Below are 19,497 nucleotides of genomic sequence, written 5' to 3' on the forward strand. Positions count from 1 at the left end.
GAATGAAAACACGACGGTCCAAAACGTATGGGATACTACAAAGGCAGTCCTAAGGGGGAAATACATAGCCATCCAAGCCTCACTCAAAAGAATAGAAAAATCTAAAATGCAGTTTTTATATTCTCACCTCAAGAAGCTGGAACAGCAACAGAGGGACAGGCCTAATCCACACACGAGAAAGCAGCTGACCAAGATTAGAGCAGAAATCAACAAATTAGAAACCAGGAGTACAGTAGAGCAGATCAACAGAACTAGAAACTGGTTCTTTGAGAGAATTAATAAAATTGACAGACCTCTGGCAAGGCTTATCCAAAAGAATAGAGAAAGGACCCAAATTAATAAAATTATGAATGAAAAAGGAGAGGTCACAACCAACACCAATGAAATTGGAAGGATTATTAGAAACTTTTATCAACAGCTTTATGCCAATAAATTAAGCAATCTGGAAGAGATGGAGGCCTTCCTGGAAACCCATAAACTACCAACACTGAAACAGGAAGAAATTGATTTTTTAAACAGGCCAATTAATTATGAAGAAATTGAGTCAGTGATAAACAATCTTCCAAAAAATAAGACTCCAGGCCCGGATGGTTTTCCTGGGGAATTCTACCAAACATTCAAAGAAGAAATAATACCTATTCTCCTAAAGCTATTTCAAAAAATAGAAATGGAAGGAAAGCTACCAAACACATTCTATGAGGCCAATATTACCTTGATCCCCAAACCAGGCAAAGACCCCAACAAAAAGGAGAATTATAAACCGATTTCCCTAATGAATATGGACGCCAAAATCCTCAACAAGATCCTGGCTAATAGAATCCAACTGTACATTAAAAGGATTATCCATCACGACCAAGTGGGATTCATCTCTGGGATGCAAGGGTGGTTCAACATTCACAAATCTATCAGTGTCATAGATTTTATCCAGAAACAAAAATTCAGAAGTCATACGATTCTCTCAATAGATGCAGAAAAAGCATTTGACAAAATACAGCATCGTTTCTGATTAAAACCCTTCAGAGTGTAGGAATAGACGGTACATTTCTCAAGATCATAAAAGGCATCTATGAAAAACATACAGCAAATATTATTCTCAACGGGGAAAAGCTGGAAGCGTTTCCCTTAAGATCAGGAACATGACAAGGATGCCCATTCTCGCCACTATTATTCAACATAGTACTAGAAGTCCTTGCAACAGCAATCGGACAACAAAAAGGTATAAAAGGTATCCAAATCGGCAAAGAAAAAGTCAAACTGTCTCTCTTCGCAGATGACATGATACTCTATATGGAAAACCCAAAAGAATCCACTCCCAAACTATTAGAAGTTATAGAGCAATTCAGTAATGTGGCAGGATACAAAATCAGTGCTCACAAATCAGTTGCATTTCTATACACGAATAATGAGACTGAAGAAAGAGAAATTAGGGAATCCATCCCATTTACAATAGCACCAACAACCATACGTTTCGGGGCGCCTGGGTGGCACAGCGGTTAAGCGTCTGCCTTCGGCTCAGGGCGTGATCCTGGCGTTCCAGGATCGAGCCCCACATCAGGCTCCTCTGCTATGAGCCTTCTTCTTCCTCTCCCACTCCCCCTGCCTGTGTTCCCTCTCTCGCTGGCTGTCTCTATCTCTGTCGAATAAATAAATAAATCTTTAAAAAAAAAAAAAAATACGTTTCCTTGGAATTAACTTAACCAGAGACGTAAAGGATCTATATTCTAGAAACTACAAATCACTCTTGAAAGACATTGAAGAAGACACAAAAAGATGGAAAAATATTCCATGCTCATGGATCGGAAGAATTAACATAGTTAAAATGTCCATGCTACCCAGAGCAATCTACACTTTCAATGCCATCCCGATCAAAATACCGATGACATTTTTCAAGGAACTGGAACAAATAGTCCTTAAATTTGTAATGGAACCAGAAAAGGCCCCGAATCACGAAGGAACTGTTGAAAAGGAAAAACAAAGCTGGGGGCATCACAATGCCGGATTTCGAGCTGTACTACAAAGCTGTGATCACAAAGACAGCATGGTACTGGCACAAAAACAGACACACAGACCAATGGAACAGAATAGAGACCCCAGAAATGGACCCTCGGCTCTTTGGGCAACTAGTCTTTGATAAAGCAGGAAAAAACATCCGGTGGAAAAAAGACAGTCTCTTCAATAAATGGTGCTGGGAAAATTGGACAGCTACATGCAAAAGAATGAAACTTGACCATTCTCTCACACCATACACAAAGATAAACTCCAAATGGATGAAAGACCTTGATGTGAGACAGGAATCCATCAAAATTCTAGAGGAGAACATAGGCAGCAACCTCTACGACATTGGCCAAAGCAACCTTTTTCATTACGCATCTCCAAAGGTAAGAGAAACAAAAGATAAAATGAACATGTGGGACTACACCAAGATAAAAACCTTCTGCACAGCCAAGGAAACAATCAAAAAAACTAAGAGTCAGCCCACGGAATGGGAGAAGATATTTGCAAATGATGCTACAGATAAAAGACTAGTATCCAAGATCCACAAAGAACTTCTCAAATTCAATACGCAAGAAATAAATAAACAAATTATAAAATGGGCAGAAGATATGAACAGACACTTTTCCAATGAAGACATACAAATGGCCAACAGACACATGAAAAAATGTTCAAAATCATTAGCCCTCAGGGAAATTCAAATCAAAACCACACTAAGATACCACCTTACGCCAGTTAGAATGGCAAAAATTGACAAGGCAAGAAACCACAATTGTTGGAGAGGATGTGGAGAAAGGGGATCCCTCCTACATTGTTGGTGGGAATGCAGGTTGGTGCAGACACTCTGGAAAACAGTGCGGAAGTCCCTTAAAAAGTTAAAAATTGAGCTACCCTATGACCCAGCCATTGCAATACTGGGTATTTACCCCAAAGATACAGACGTAGTGAAGAGAAGGGCCATATGCACCCCAATGTTCATAGCAGCATTGTTCACAATAGCTAAATCATGGAAGGAACCAAGATGCCCTTCAACAGATGACTGGATTAAGAAGATGTGGTCCATATATACAATGGAATATTACTCAGCTATCAGAAAGAACAAGTTCTCAACATTTGCTGCAACATGGACGGCACTGGAGGAGATAATGCTAAGTGAAATAAGTCAAGCAGAGAAAGACAATTATCATATGATTTCTCTCATCTATGGAACATAGGAACTAGGAAGATCGGTAGGGGAAGAAAGGGATAAAGAAAGGGGGGGTAATCAGAAGGGGGAATGAAGCATGAGAGACTATGGACTCTGAGAAACAAACTGAGGGCTTCAGAGGGGAGGGGGGTGGGGGAATGGGATAGGCTGGTGATGGGTAAGGAGGGCACGTATTGCATGGTGCACTGGGTGTTATACGCAACTAATGAATCATCGAACTTTGCATCAGAAACCAGGGATGTACTGTATGGTGACTAACATAATATAATAAAAAAACATTAAAAAAAAAAATCAGTAAAAAAAAAAAAAAAAGAAGTAAAAAGAAAAATATCCTATCTTTCCCTGCTTTCGCTGGTTTCATATTCTCTGACCTGTGACTCAGTTGGAGTAACAGCGTATGCACGTCCATGGATTTAAACACTATCTCCCAGAAGCAGAGTTCCCATAAATTGCTTCCGTCTTCATCAGTATGCTCTCACTTCCTAGCAATCTTACTTTATATTTTCTCCCGTTGGCAATAATTTCACATTTTCAAATCTTAAGGGGCTCCATAGATTTCTTCCATTCCTTTCCCTCCTTCAGAGCCTCCCCACCAGCTGGCACCCAAGTCTTGTTATGGCAGCCAGCCAGGAGGTTAGTTATTTCAAGAGGCCGCTTTTCACGTCCCAGCAAGGCTGGATCTCATGCCACACTCCTGTGTGTGCTGCACAGAGCCTTCAAGGACATCAGGGATAGGACGCGGAATATGCTCCTAAGAAAACAGCTCTTAACCTACATAAGACAATCACAAGGATGAGGGTAGCTTTAAAGATACCCGATAAGATCAAGTATCTTAATGTTAATCGAAATAACCAGAACAGGCAGCTGTCACCTGAATTACCTCATAAAGTGCTTCCAAAAGGAGAAAAGATCACCTTAACTATAAAAATCAGAAGCTGTAACTATAAATATACAAAGTAGCTACAGCTACAAAGTGAAGCTAGAACCCACAGTAAACAGAGAGTAAACCCTGAGCCCAAGGCCCACAGGGACAGAATCAATTCACAGAGACCCTGGAGGGCTTGATTATCAAACTGCAAAGAAGTCACCTACCCACAAGTACGAAACAGCGTCTGCAGTGTTACCAGTGGGCCACTTGTCACGGAAGGAAAAAGCACAGTGAAGACAGCACATGATAATTGCAAATCTCAAAGGAATCACCGTCGCAGACGGCCCTTACCTGTCTGGAGGGACACCTCCTCGGCTGCCTTTCTGGCCAGTCCCGCGGAGCATTTGTTCATCTGGTAGGCCTACAAATCAACGCAAACGTGAGCTGGCACTTCTTCCCCTCACCTAGTAAATCAGGGATTCGTGACCTTATAAAACCCAGTGTTATTTGGTAAGTAAATGTCGAGTGAATTAATAGGAGGTCTGAATGAAATCTTAGCCAAGAAGGCCTCCCAGCTGCCACAGCCGTGAAGGCAACAGGAGAGCCAAGACTCCTTGAGAACTCCTCTGGGCTGAGCTTCTTCCCCTAAGCCATGAGCTGATTTAAAAAAAAAAAAAAAAAAAAAGGGCAATGTCTTGGACATCTGGTATGTCAAAGAATAAGCTGATGCAGTTAAATACTCTGCAAGTATTTAAGAGAAAGCACAGGAATGGAAAAAGCACAGGCTTCAGAGACAGGAGACGGGGGTTCGAGGACCAACTCTCTCAGCGTCCGCCCAGGCAGTTCCCTTAGCAACTTCTCTGACCTGACTTCCTTCACTGTATGGTGGTCTGCACTCAGGGGTTCCAAACTTTCTGCAGATTATTAACCTCTTTAGAATTTGGTAAAGGGCCATGAACCCCCTCACTAGGAAATAAAAAGTATGCACACACGTACAAGTAATGCCTACAATTTAAAGAGGTTCATAGGCCTCCTGAAACTTTCCCAGATCAGGTTAGAAGGTCCTAGACTTGTGGTCTTCATGAGCCCTTCTTGGATCCTATGCACTGTGGATCTTCGTTATTTAGTAATAAAGAAACCAGAATATCCTAAAACAGGGGTTGGCAAACTCTATACCTCCCCGGGCAAAGCTATCCTGGGCTGGTTTTATAAATAAAGTTTTATTGGGATACAATCAAGCTCATTCGTTTACATACTATCTATTGCTGTTCTTCTGTAATAACAGAGCTGAGTACTTGCCGTATATGGCCCACAAAGCCTAAAATATTTACTTATCTGGCCCTTTACAGAAAAAGTTTGCCAACTCCAGCCCTAAATCACACAAAACTAATCGTCTTCCCTTGATAACCCAGAAGACACGAGAAATCAATGCTGCATGGAAACAGAGGCATGTGTCTGGAAAATCCCACACAGACATGGGTACAGCAGCATCATCCACATTTTACAAAATTTGAAAAAGGAGCGTAACGTTGATTCAAAAGAAAGCAGAACCTTCACCCCACACCCACTATCAAAAAATAAAACAAAAAAGCCCCCCAAAACAGAAGATAACAAGTGTTGATAAAGCTGTAAGAAATTCTGAATCCTTGCGCACTGTTGGTGGGAATATAAAATGGTGCCACTAGGGAACACAGTATGGTGGTTCCTCAAACAATGCAACAGAATTACCACTTCTGAGTATATAATCAAAGGAAATGAAAGCAGAGATGCAAACAGATTATCCGTATACCCATGGTCACAGCAGCACTGTTCACAATGACCAAAAGGTGGAATAAGCCCACGTGTCCCAAACAAATGAATGGATAACCCTAATGTCCTATACAGATAATATACATACGGGCCTAGATATATACACACATACATACAGGGGAGCGTTACTCAGCCTTAAAAAGGAAATGCTGACTGTTGCTACGACATGAGTGAACTTTGAAAACATGAAGCTGAGAGTCACCAAAGGACAAAAACTGTACGACTCCACTTACGTGGGTACCTAGAGGAGTCAAATTCACAGAGAAAGAAAGTACAGTGGTGGTTTCCGGGGTCCAGGAGGGTGACGGGAGAACAGGGAGTTACTACTGAATGCAGTGGAGACAGAGTTTCCATTTTACAAGATGACAAGAGTTCTGGAGATGGATGGTGGTGATGGTTGCACAGCCACGTGAATATACTGAACCCCACTGAACCATACGCTCAAAAATGGCTAAGATGGTCAATCTTATGTTACGTGGTGTTTTCCCACAATTAAAAAAAAGAACCAAATCTGCCACCCGGTGCGTAAAAAGGGTGCACACACAGCCGACATTGTGCCTTTACCAGCAGCCACGGCATAACAAGTATCATTTTTACCTGATTACCTGCCCATAAAAGGAATCCGTTAGAAATGAATGGTCTGCTGTGTTCAGAGGCAGAAGAGATACAAAGCGTCTTCCCAGTGTGACCACAAGCAATAGACAGCAAGGCATCAGCTTGACTTGGCAGCTTCTGCCAGTTTTCTCACTAGCAACTGTCAAGGCAGCAAACGCCCAGGAACATCTTGGATACGAGAACGGCATTCTTACCAAGTGTTCGAGGCCATAGTCTGCTTGGGCAATGTTAGTGCTGCTGAAAGTGTTTGTTTCGATGATATCTGCCCCAGCCAGCAAGTAATCCTGCAACAAGAGAGAGCAGTGTCAGTGCTCGGAGTTTCCACAAGAAACATGTCTGCTTGCTGCCACCACTGCCGCCACCGCCACCAAACACCTCGAGAGCACTCACTAGGCACAGGCACGCCACGAGAGGCCAGAGATGCAAAAACACAGAAGGACTTCACAGACAGGAATGTGGTGTAAAGAAACCAACGCAGAGCTCAAATTCGGACACCGTTCACAGCGAAACTGGGTGAATGGATTCAAGTTCCTTAGACCCTGAGTTTCGGTTTCCTCGGGGAAAGTACTAGAACCCAACTCCACGGGTGGCTGTGTGATGACACAAGCTCTGGCCCAGGACAGCACTCTCCAGCCTCCGCACAATTTGATCCCTGCTGGCGAGGGCCTATCTCTGAGAGCTCAGTTCTGCCCATAATTGTCTCAGTCTCTCTGTTGGGTCCCTCTGAGCCAGAACGACGGCACTCCCTCTAGAACCTCAGCAGCGCCTTCCTGCCCTCCCTGTTCCAAACCTGTCTTCCTCATTTCACTCTTTGGACGACACCTCCTTGAGCTCAACCTGATGAACACTCTGGAATCTCTTGACTCCCTTGATTTTCCAATACTGAGTAAACCCAACCCCTTCCAAACCGATAAACACTGTCTACAGAACGGCTGGGAAATGAAAACCGAGATTTATACATATTTATAGTAAGTCACAAATATCCTAAATATCCAAGTGGAAAAAACTAAATAAGCTAGAACGTACCCACTTTATAACATGCTTTGTGGCAGCTAAAAACATTGTGTGTATCTACATATACTGACATGGAAAGATCTCTAGAAGTATTGTTGAGTAGAAACCAAAATTGATTGATATGTAAAATAGGACACCATTAAGTTTAAAGCATACATGTACACAACAGTATGAGTTTTCTACAAATAAGTATGTATACACATAAACATATGTGCATATATACGTAAATGCATAACAAATGGATCTGGAAAGACATACATCAACTAATGTAAGTGGTTATCTCGGGAGAAAAAATAGAAATTTCACGTAATGGTCAAAAGTGAATTTATCCTCAACTATGGGTTTTGTTTTATAAGAGCAAATTAAATTTTTCAAAAAAGAACAAGAAAAACTGGAAACAACATTTATGCCTAGGAATACATAAATTAGTTAAGTATAATATATACATAGAATATAGTATGAAGTTATTAAACCATGTCTCAGAATATTTAATGCTCAGGTATACAGATAAAAATGCCAATTATAAAACAGTATGAATAAAATTAAAATTTAATTCTTAAAATCCCAGTATAAAAACTAGATTAACATATAAGTTAAAATATGTGAATAGCAGTTATATCTTGGTATTGATATCTCCTGGTTTTAATTCTTTTATGGTGTTCTATATTATCTACTTTTTTTTTAAGCAATAAACATGTGCTGTCTTTACAATTAGGGCAAAAAATGTCTAAGTTCAGTTTTCTCCAATTTTGTGTAGATTTGAAAATTTCCGTAATATACGGTTTAGAAGGCATTTCTTCTAGCTCTTCATCCTCTCTCTATGCCTTTTCTCCCAGCTCAATATCCTGCTCATGGACTCCAGGCAGGACGTCCCTTGATACCAATCCTATTCTTGCCAATTTAAAAAACACTGTGATCTGAGGCAAGCTACTGAATTTCTCTAATCCTCACTTTTCTCACGGAGAAAGCTGTCAGGATTAAAGAAGGACATCGAGGACAGCATTTCTAGAGGCTAACAGAGGTTTTGAATTCTGCTTCTTCGTGAGAGTGATGCTATGGGCCAGGAATGCCTGAGGCACTCACCCGCACTCCCTGCTGCCAGCTCCCATAAACGTTCCCCGGGCACAACCCAAGGTGTGGCAACATCAGCCCTTGTGGCATCTCAGCAACAACCACAGGGAACTTCTGGGAGAAAAAGCTGTATTACTCACAAGTCCTGGAGGGTACAGGCATGCCCAGAGCCATGCTTCCAGGGGAAAGGGGCACAATGGGGGGGAAGGTGAGCACAGATGTGGGATTCTGCCTTTTTGAGGGGTACAAAGATGGAGCACTGAGGGTTTCACAGTTTCACTCTTTATTGCCGAATTTAAAACACAAGAGTGGGAATCAGGGTGTGGAAAGGGAAAAACGGGGCCAGTCAGTTGTCTGGGTCATCCAGGGTTTCCAAGAGCAGAACTCATGGGCAGGAGCAGCCTGGTATCTAGTTGTTCAGCGAGTAGCTGTGTCATGTTTAATACAAGATGGATGCCTCTGAAATGGATTCTTGGCAACCAAATGTACTGTCATACATTTACATTACAACCAAAGCAGCTTACTGTTAGGTACCTCCATTACAAATGTAACTTGGACCTTCCACTAAAATTAAAGATCAGGAGATCTGATCTATGGTCACTAGCTCCACTAGGAATAGCCACATGTGAAAAACACCCAGTCTGCTTCCCTTCCTCACCCATGAACACAACATGCTCTCCATATCTCCAGCTAGTAAATGCGCCCCCAGAAATGGGACACCCGCGTATACTCTACTGTATTTACAGCCATTTTCGCTCCATGTACCTATCGTGGGAACCTCACTGTTCCATCTAGATGCCTACCTAATACACAGGGCAAGGATTCTTTCCTCTAACAAATATTTATTGAGCACTTCCTATGTGGGAGATAATGTTCTAGGCAGGAAGGATTCGGTAGTGAAAAAGAGGCATAAATTCCTGCCCTGCAGGAGCTTATAATGTAGTGATAATCCAGGTGAACAATAACGACAAAGCCACAGGGCATGACAGTTCATGTGATTTCATCAGCTGCATTACAGGAAGTATATTTGAGGGGCACCTGGGGGGCTCAGTCAGTTAAGTGTCTGCCTTCGGCTCAGGTCATGATCTCAGGGTCCTGGAATCCACCCCCAAGTCAGGCTCCCTGTTCAGCAGGGAGCCTGTTTCTCCCTCTCCCTGCCGCTCCCCCTTTGTGCGCTAATAAATGAATTTTTTTTTAAGTGTATTTGTAACCATATCAAGCAATTCATGCCCATGATGACACTCCCAATCTACAACAGACTAGGATTTTATACTAGGATTTAACTACATATTCTCAAGGACTAGAAGAAAAACTTAAGTTATCATTCTTCCTGCAGAATCACACCTTTTCAAGAACCAATTTTAAATCTTCTAGTCCCTAGAATTCCCATTATGAGCAAAGGAAAGGCATTCTTAGCTTTTCTTCAAGTGAACGCCATTCTGCATCTTACCTAAAACAAAGTCTTGACCACACAACAGAATGATCCCATCCATTCTCGATGGATCACTTAATCACAAAGTGATTTGTTTAGATGACTTTTTTCTTCCTTAAGAAGAGCCTGAAACACCTATAACAATACGCTTCTCCAGAAAATAAAACTTTCTCACTCCACTGGTAAATACGCTTTGTCCTTCTAACTGAATCCAGACCAGGAAAACAGATTCAATCACCTCAATATATCTTCTGGTTGTAAATCTATGAAATTCTGATGATAACCTATCAAACGATTTCATTCTGTGTTTACTTCTAAATTTTAAAAGTCTACCGCCCCCAGTTACTTGTTCTTGATTTCTTCATCTTTGCTAACTGTTTTCACTGGAGACAGAAAAATGGAAGGAAGGAGAGTGGGATTTCAGGTCAGGAAGCCTCCCTAACATCAGGAAACTTCTTGAACCTCTGTGATCCTCAAATTCCAAATCTTCAAAATGAGAATAACCACAACCTTTTGGTTTTACTTTATCGGGGCTGTTGTGGTGACATAGGTAAAACAGTGTATGTGAAAACCCCTGTTTGTCCAAGATTTTTATGGTCTTTCACTGGAGTGTAAGTGTCCTGGAGGCAGAAAAGCTACCTTTCTCCTTATGCTGAACGCTCACTGCAGCACCAGACCTTTACCTGGTGCCCCACGCGTTCCTTGTGAATGAATCACCTTTCTTCTGCACCCTCTGGAGCCCTCAGTACATGAAGCGGCTTAAAGAGTAATGGAACAAGAATAGGAGACATGGTGGATACTGTACCTTATGGATTTGGTAAATAACACTGGGTTGAGTTATGCTTAAAATGTCATTGTTGCCTTTCAGCAGCCTGGCGTGATCTTGAAATTCGTGACCTCGGAAGTCTTCTTCACTTAGCTTATGCCTCTGGATCATGGTCCCCATCCCTCCATCCAGCACCATGATCCTCTCCCGTAGAATGGCTTCAATCTCATCCTGCAGGCTTTTCTTCACACCTGCTTTAAAGGAAGTGAAAAGTGGACTTTCAGAACCAGGGGAAAAAAGATGTGAGAAGGTTTCTAAGAACTACTGGAAAGCCACAAAACTATGCTGATTGGAGTCCCTGAAAATTCCTAACGTGGAGCCCCCTCCTTGGTTCAGCTTTTCTTGGCTACCCTCAACACAGCCCACATCTGCTGTCCCAAGCCTGCTCTCTTTTAGCTCCAAATCCCTCTCCCTCCTCTGTAGGAGATTCTACCTAATACCTCCAAAGAAGTCTTCTACTGGGAGCTCCAAAATTCACCCCACCCTCTACCTCATAATCCTTTTACAGCTTGGCTCACGCTACTTTCCTTCTCTCTGCTCTCAGGGAAGAGCAATTCTGCACCCACTGCAGGTAAGTGCAGCATGCCTCTATTCCTCCTCCCATTTTCATAAGAAATCTAAGCATTTTTCCATGGGGTCCCTACTGTATTCACTTCTCAATCCAGAAACAGAAACTGTTTCCAGTCTTTAAGACAGTTTACTATTTACCATGAAACAACCTCACCCCCACATATACAAATTCTGAGATCTTGTGAAAGGAATCATCATCTATGCAAGAGATCAAAGTTTTTTTCCTAAACTCAAAACAAAACATCTGATTTTTTTATTAGAAATTTGACAGATTCTATAATTTATGTGAAAGACTAAAAGTCCAGAAAAAGCTAAATTAACTCTGAAAAAGTAGAAAGAGGTTATTTGGCCCACTAAATATCACAATATACCATAAAACTATATTCCCATAAAAAAAGGAAAAATATAGAATATCTTCATTACTTAGAATAGGGAAAGACTAAGTCTCAAAAAGCCCAACCTATAATATTTTTTTTAAAAGATGAATTTGATTGATAAAAACTAAGGATTCCTATGAAATGAAAGTTACCATAAACAAAAATAATAAACAGATTATGGATTGGAGGAAGATTCTGCAATGTCTCAAACCGAAAGGGACTAACAGCTATAATGTACAGGGAATTCCTACAAAGATAACGAATAGTCAAGTCCAAGGAGGGGAAACTAATGCCGAACAACTATATGAAGAAATGCTCAAACTCATTAGCGATCAGATGTGAATTAAAACAAGAAGATATCCATTTGCACCCAACAGATGGGCAATAATTAGAAGACTGGATAATGCCAAAGAAAATCTGAACCCTCCAGTATGCTTGCTGCACAGAGTCATTCTGGAGAGCAGCCTAGCAGAACTTGGTAAAAATTAAGTATGCAGAAAACTCAGCAATCTCAATCCCGGGTATATGTCCCAAACAAAATCTCAGATCGATCCATCAAGAACATGGAAGAGGATGTTTGTAGGAGTGGCACGTTGGAGACAACATTGGGAAATGGCCAAGTAAAATGTGGTAGATACTCGTGGGGAACACTGTACTGCTGTAAGAGAAGGATAGGATACTGAGTGAAAGAGTCAGAAATCGTCTACTACCAAGATATTATTTATATAAGTTAAAAATACAAACACAGACTAGAGTACAAGGAAACATATGAATACATGACAATATGGGAAAAGGCTAACTGTGGGAGCAAGAGAACTGTGAACAGAAAATGAGATAAAAGGGCATACATAGTAAAATGGGAATTGCATGCATGGGATACAAAGCTCCCCTCCAACTGAGGCCCTTAAAAATCCCCTGCTTCTACATCATCCACATGCTTATTTATCCTTTAGGGGATAAGATTTCACTTTTAGAGAAAGAAAGAGGTCTTCCTCCCAGATTGTTGGTTTAAGTGTTCACTGTTCTTATCCTGATGCATTCCCTGAGCTTTTCCAGTAGGGGTTATCTTTCACTGGCTTCTAATCACCGCTGCCCTGCCAGAACCTTCTCCTAAGAGTGAGTCACCTTAACAATTCTCCTTTCCCTTGGTAAGGTGAGCAGTCACTGAGATCTTCCATGAAGAACAATGATAACCAAAACACCCTCATATTTATCTGTATTTGGTTCACTGCATACAGAACATTCCGTACAGTTTACTCCTAACTAATCAGGTTCTTAAAAGGGCAGATTCTGGGGCGCCTGGGTGGCACAGCGGTTAAGCGTCTGCCTTCGGCTCAGGGCGTGATCCTGGCGTTACGGGATCGAGCCCCACATCAGGCTCCTCCACTATGAGCCTGCTTCTTCCTCTCCCACACCCCCTGCTGTGTTCCCTCTCTCACTGGCTGTCTCTATCTCTGTTGAATTAATAAATAAAATCTTTAAAAAAATAAAAATAAAATAAAAGGGCAGATTCTCCCCCAACATCTCTCACAGTGAAAACAATATCTCTGCATTTCCGCCATTTAGTTGAGGTATTCTGCTGCTGATATATTTAGATGAAAAGGAAATCACGTATTTCCTTTCTTAATTAAATAGGAAGGCAAGAAGTCATGAGGCAGAGATATTATTCAAAGAACTATATGATCTTCCGATCTACCTCCTTTTATAACAACAGTGATGTTATGTTTCTGGTCACATTTCCACTGGTTTCAAGAACAATTTTACCAGTTCCATACCAGAACCCTAGAATCAACAGGGTCACTAGCTCACCTGTGATAAATTTCCTTCCTAGTTATGAATTCAGTATTCACCTCCTGCCCAAGCTGAACACCCTCATTCCATCACAGCCAGCTACTTAGGATTGGTCCTCTTCTTTCTACATTTCCTACGTCCTCGCATGTTTTTACGGGTATGTGTGACCACAAATTTAAACCAGGGATGACCTTAGAAACCCAGATCTCATTATAAAGCTGAAATTACTGTCAGTTCTTGAGCTAGTTTTTTCCCAATGTTAATCTCAGAACCATCAACCCCAGAATCTCTTGAGATTACTCCTTCCCATCACGACCTATGATCTGCTCCTTTTACACAGAGATTGTATGCACACCTGAGTTTGGAGAACGACTGCCCTAACCCTGATGTGGAAAAGAAACGTTCACTTAAGTTCTAAATAGTTTTCTGGCTTTCCTTCTCGTCTCTCGACCCGTGAACTTCCTTTGGATGAGCACAGCCGGTGCTCAATAAATACGTATTGAACTGAGAACGTTAACTCAGGCCAAACTTCCCTCGCGCCCCGCTGGACTATGAGGCGCCGAACTGCAGTTACTTTGAGATGAAGAGGCGTTTCGGGCGCGCGGGAGACAGCGGTGCCTCCTGTCTGCTGAGGGTCTTTTGCCTGGGAAGGAAGGGGTGCGGGTGGGGGAGGAACCCAGCGGAACAACGTGGAACCTCTGGGCTCCTCGGCCAGTTCCAAGGTGCCGCCCTCCTGCCCGCGGGGAAACCTGGCCGCGCGACTCCAGGCGGCGGGGAGAACTACCCCAGGGATTAGGAGCCCGCAACAGGACTCCATAAAGAACCCAGCCGCGGAGAGCGGGCGGCAGCGTTACCGGAAGGCGTCAGCTCTGGCAGTGCGGGCGACATGCCGCCGAGTCTCCTCCTCCGCAGGCCAGGGGCGAAGCCGGGAAGCCGCACTCTGCACAGGAAGGCACGGCCAACAGCGACGCCAGCCAGCGCCGGGGAGCCGGCCTCAGCGGCCCAGGTCGCTGGGGGCACCAAGGGCCCCGCAGCAGCGTGGGGGGCCTCCCGTCGGACCCAGGCGCGGCGTGGCGAGGACAGGCGCGCCCTCGGCCACCACAGCGCTCGAGCACGTGCTTCCTTCCCGGTCCCCCGGCCTGTCCCCGGAGCGGGACTGGCGGCCACACACTCGCGACCCGACGTCGGGTCGCAGGAAAGGCGCGGACTGGACCCGAAAAGGAGGACGACGTGGCGTTCGGGGCGCGGGACCCAGGATCTCAACCCCCTGGGGCTTTGGCACACTTAACCCCGCTGCTCGTGTCTGCGCTCAATCTAGCCTCTGCGCGGAGGTCCTGCCCCTTCTGGCCTATGATTGGTCTGTACGCGCACGTCGCGGCTGTATTGGCGGCTCCATTTCAACCAATCACCTGAGGGTTCGCCCCAGGGCTCTCTGGGAGATGTAGTCCAAGGTAGCACGCAGGCAGTGTTGCTGGAGCCCAGAACTGTGAGTCCTGCGGAGGCTGGGCGCATCTCCAAGCCCGACGTCCGGAAGTGCGCCGGCGTGGCCTCTCCGAGTTAAGTCGTGGTGCGAAGTCGGTGCCGCCTTCAGCCTGCTGTGCTGTCTAGAGCGGGGAATTCGGAGTCCCGTTTTGCTGCTGACTGGCACTGGGCGAGATAATTAACCCCAGTCTCCCCACTCTACAAGCAGGAAACTGCTATTTTATGGGTTGTAGTAGGGAGGAAATGAGATCTGCGAACGCGCCGTGGAAACTCGGAAGTACGTATGCGCGTGTTAATTCTCACTTATCTACGGTAGAATTTATTGAACACTGGACTATGTATCGCGCGTTGGGCTAGGCACTTGCAATGCAAAGAAAGACAAGCCGCAGCTCACTCACAAACTAGTTAAAACTAACACTAGAACAGGGGGAAAATGAAAACCACCTAGAGCGTGCCTGAAGAGCTGCGTTAGCCAAGGGTGCTGGGGGAAGCTTCTGGCAGGTGAAGGGGACTGAAGTCAGAGCTCTCCAGCGGGGAGAAGCGCCTGGAGTAGGACACAGCACTTGAGAGAATCTGAAAATAAAGGATGAGCATGGTAGATGGGAGGAAAGCAAATGAATCTAGACAAATAAAATGGAGACCAAATTGTGAAGTTTACTAATCTTTTTATTTTGAAGTACAAATTTGCATGCCATTCTTATTTTACTGTATGTAATTATACCTCCATTTTTTATATCTAAAATAATAATAATGTGTATGGCATCTTTACCAAAAACGGTCATACTCGGAGATGGAAAAACCGGAGGGGGGGGAATGGAGCAAAGAAGAGTGTGGGAGGGAGAGGATGGCCCTAAAGAGCCGAAGATCTTGTTAAGATTGTAAGGTTTTGGGGCGCCTGGGTGGTGCAGTCTTTAAGCGTCTGCCTTTGGCTCAGGGCGTGATCCCAGCCTTCTGGGATCCAGCCCCACATCAGGCTCCTCCGCTGGGAGCCTGCTTCTTCCTCTCCCACTCCCCCTGCTTCTGTTCCCTCTCTCGCTGGCTGTCTCTCTCTATGTCAAATAAATAAATAAAATCTTAAAAAAAAAAAAAGATTGTAAGGTTTTAAATTATCACCTACCTCACATTTTGTTGAGGTGTCCCTTGGGAAAAAAATCTTTTGGGTACCTAGTTACTTAGTATCCTCTATCTTAGCAGAAATTGCAGGAATGGTGGATCAGTCTGTGTTCAGCAAGTCATCAGATATTTGCTTTGTCAGCTAAAACTATCAGAGGCAGTGTTTTCTTAGTCTTAAAGGGGTAACGAATAAGACTAAAGGGGCAGTGAATTCCTAGTACAAAAGCTCACACAGCTTAAAAGTTCCAAGAACACTGTTATGGGTTGAAATATCTGTTATGGGTGTCCCCCAACAGATGCATTGAAGTCCTAAACCGTTCCACTTCAAAATGGAACTTACTTGGAAATAGAGTTGGTGCACACAGAACTAGTTAAGATGAGGTCCAAGGAGAATGGACCCTTAGTCCAACATGAGTGCTGTCCTTATTGGGAGGAGAGAGATACACAAGGAAAAAATAGACTTGTGACAACAAAAACAGAGATCAGCATGGCCCTGCTGACACCTTGGTTTTGGACTTGTGGTTTCCAGAACTATGACACAGTACAATTCTGTTGTTTTAGGCCACCCATCCTGTGGTACTTTCTTACACTAGGCCTAGGAAACTAATACAAATACATCTGTAGATGAGGTAGGACCACCGAGGCAAAGCCTCGATTTCTCTATTTCTGTAGCAAAGCATCTATTACCTTATTTTGATGATACTCTGCTAGCCCGCCCCCCACCCGCATCTTCACCCTCACTCTCATTAAGCTCATTCATCACACACCCAGTATGTAGAGTAAGGCTCCAAAAAACCATTGGTTGTTTTTGGGTTGTTTTGAGCTTCTCTCCCAGTGGGTTTGTCTTCGCAGAAAGAAGCTCTGATTGGTGAACTTAAATCCCCCACTCTTACTGTACGCCAGGAAGTAAACTGTATTCCAGTTTATACATTGTTCTATGGACCTTGGGTGGCTCAGTTGGTGAAGCATCTGCCTTCGGCTCGGGTCATGATATCAGGGTCCTGGGATCAAGCCCCACATCGGGCTCCCTGTTCAGTAGAGAGTCTGCTTCTCCCTCTCCCTTTGCCCCTTCTCCCCACTTGTCTGCGTTCACACTCTCTCTCTCTCTCTCTCTGTCTCAAATAAATAAATAAAATCTTTAAAAAAAAACATTATTCTATGGGCTTGACTCTGTGTGTCAAGCCCATTGGGTTGCTTTGGTGTCCTGCTAGTCAGAGTCCTAAGAATGTCAACTGAGAGTCATTTCTGGAACAAGGGATTGCTACCCCCAGGGGGGTGTCAAGGCGACCATTAGCTTTCCCCAGAAGATCCCTGACTTTGTCCTTCTTCCCTCAAATCCTTTCATAATCTCAAGATTTTGACCCACTCCAGAGTCACATAGGTCAACAAGCACTTTGATAACCCATATGGATTGTAGTAATTGAGCTGAATTTACTGATTCTGTGATATACAGTCTTGTTGCCAAGTACAAGGTAGTAAAAAAGAATACAAAGGAAATTTGAAGTTATTTTATTGTCACCAATAGCCCTGGAGAGGCCTTGCCCCCCCCCCCCCACTTTTCCTCCTGCACGGAGACAATTACCATCTCTCACTGTAGGGCTTTGACACCTGAGGAAGTCAGTTGGCTAAAGATTTTATTTATTTATTTGAGAGAGAGAGAGCGAGCATGAGTGGGGGGGAGGGGCAGAGGGAGAAGGAGAAGCCAACTCGAAGGGGCTCAATCCCAGGACCCCGGGATCATGACCTGAGTGGAAGGCAGACACTTCACCGACTGAGCCACCCAGGCGCCCCCCAATAGCATTCTTAGTTATCAAAATGTAGTTCATCTTTAACCTGGCCAATTATGCCAGCACCTGTATGTCGCACCTGGCTAAAAGGAAATCCAAAAAATGCGCTTGATCTGGTTACATGATAATACTGGCTCTCGTGTATGGAACTCTAAAGTTCTTATGGGCCATCTCTTATTTTAATCTTCATTCTTATAAAATAGGATCCATATATTTGTTCCTATTTTAGAGAGGCAGAAATTAAGCAAGAAGGAAATACCCAAGGGCTCATGCAACTAAAGAGCAGTAGAGTAGGGACCCAGGCAGCCAGAGCCCAACACTGTAAGTTATAAGTTAAGCAAAAACTTAATTCCAAATACTGAAAATATCAATTCTGAAACAGAAAGGAGAACATTTGTGGATTTAATTGTGAGGATATTTAAAACTTTTTCAGAAAATCCGAGCAAAGTGTGAAGGGTTTTGCTTTTACAAAGGCGGGGGAAGGGAGGAGAAGCAGAAGGAGAGAGAAAAACAAACTCCCTGCTGAGCAGGGAGCCCCATGTGGGGCTCCATCCCAGGACCCCGAGATCATGACCTGAGCCAAAGGCAGAGGCTATGAGCCACCCAGGCATCCTGGGTTTTCACTTTTTAAAATTTGCTTTGGTTTGGCTTTTTGGTTTTGGGTTTTTGGGGGGTGGTTGATTTGACCTAGAAGTACAGCCAAACATTTTTATTTAATAGACAGGAACGTGGTATTTAATCAGTGTAAGATGATGAACTGGGAGCTAAACTTTCAGCTAACTGCTAAACTTTTACTTTTATAAATGAGATATAAGGAGGCAAAGTGACTGACACTTTTTAAAGTCTTACCTTTGAAGTCTGGAAATTACAGTATAGACCTGGAGGGAAATCAGAAAAAAATTTTAAATTGAGAAGAGTTCATTGAGAACAAATTCTTTTCTCACAACTACAAAAAGAAATTGATTAGGGTTCAGTGCTTAAAAAGTTCAGCAATTTTAGCCCAGTTAATATTTTGGGTTTTTTTTCCTCTAAAGGGCAAATTTTAAAATAGAGGTGATTTAAAACTTTACTTTCTGGCCCTGCTTGGGAAGCAGGGAGGCAAGTTCCAATTAAGATAGTCAAGTTGAAACCTAGAATTTCTACGGTATTTGGGACATGATTCAGAGATATTAAAGATAAGAGTTGTGGTGTACCGGCATTTAAAGATCTGACTGGGTGCCTGGGTGGCTCAGTTGACTGAACGTCTGCCTTCAGCTCAGGTCATGGTCTCAGGGTCATGGGATCCAGCCCCACATCAGGCTCCCTGCTCAGCGGCTGGTGGCTTCTCCCTCTGCCTGCCAGTCCCCCTGCTTGTGCTCTCTTTCTATCTCTCGCTCTCTCTCAAATAAATAAATATTAAATATATATATATATATAATTTTTTTAAAAAACATCCAATTGTTGAAATCCTATGAATTGTTGGCATTATTATTTGTTTGTTTAACAAGTAATTGTTGACACAGCCCAGGCACTGGAGCTAAAATAATGAGAAACTCAGGTCCTG

At 43.4% G+C, this 19,497-nt stretch overlaps 1 protein-coding gene across 8 annotated transcripts in view; it reads right to left on the reverse strand.

The window, feature by feature from the left end:
• Positions 1-15,233, reverse strand: part of MTR (5-methyltetrahydrofolate-homocysteine methyltransferase) — a 119,754-nt gene extending 104,521 nt beyond the window's left edge. For 2 of the 8 annotated variants that reach the window (XM_045802335.2, XM_045802337.2), the window contains exons 1-4: positions 14,427-14,910; positions 10,814-11,028; positions 6,686-6,775; positions 4,419-4,488 (exon numbers count right to left, since the gene is read on the reverse strand). In XM_045802335.2, coding sequence (XP_045658291.1) covers positions 4,419-4,488; positions 6,686-6,775; positions 10,814-11,028; positions 14,427-14,460 — 409 coding nt within the window. In that variant the 5' untranslated portion in view covers positions 14,461-14,910. The other 6 variants (XM_087863180.1, XM_045802332.2, XM_045802336.2 and 3 more) reach the window with 6 other exon arrangements.
• Positions 15,234-19,497: the final 4,264 nt, after the last annotated feature.

Source organism: Ursus americanus, chromosome 6 (assembly GCF_024610735.1).
Source record: "Ursus americanus isolate L20-20 chromosome 6, mUrsAme1.1.p, whole genome shotgun sequence".
Taxonomy (NCBI): domain Eukaryota; kingdom Metazoa; phylum Chordata; class Mammalia; order Carnivora; family Ursidae; genus Ursus; species Ursus americanus.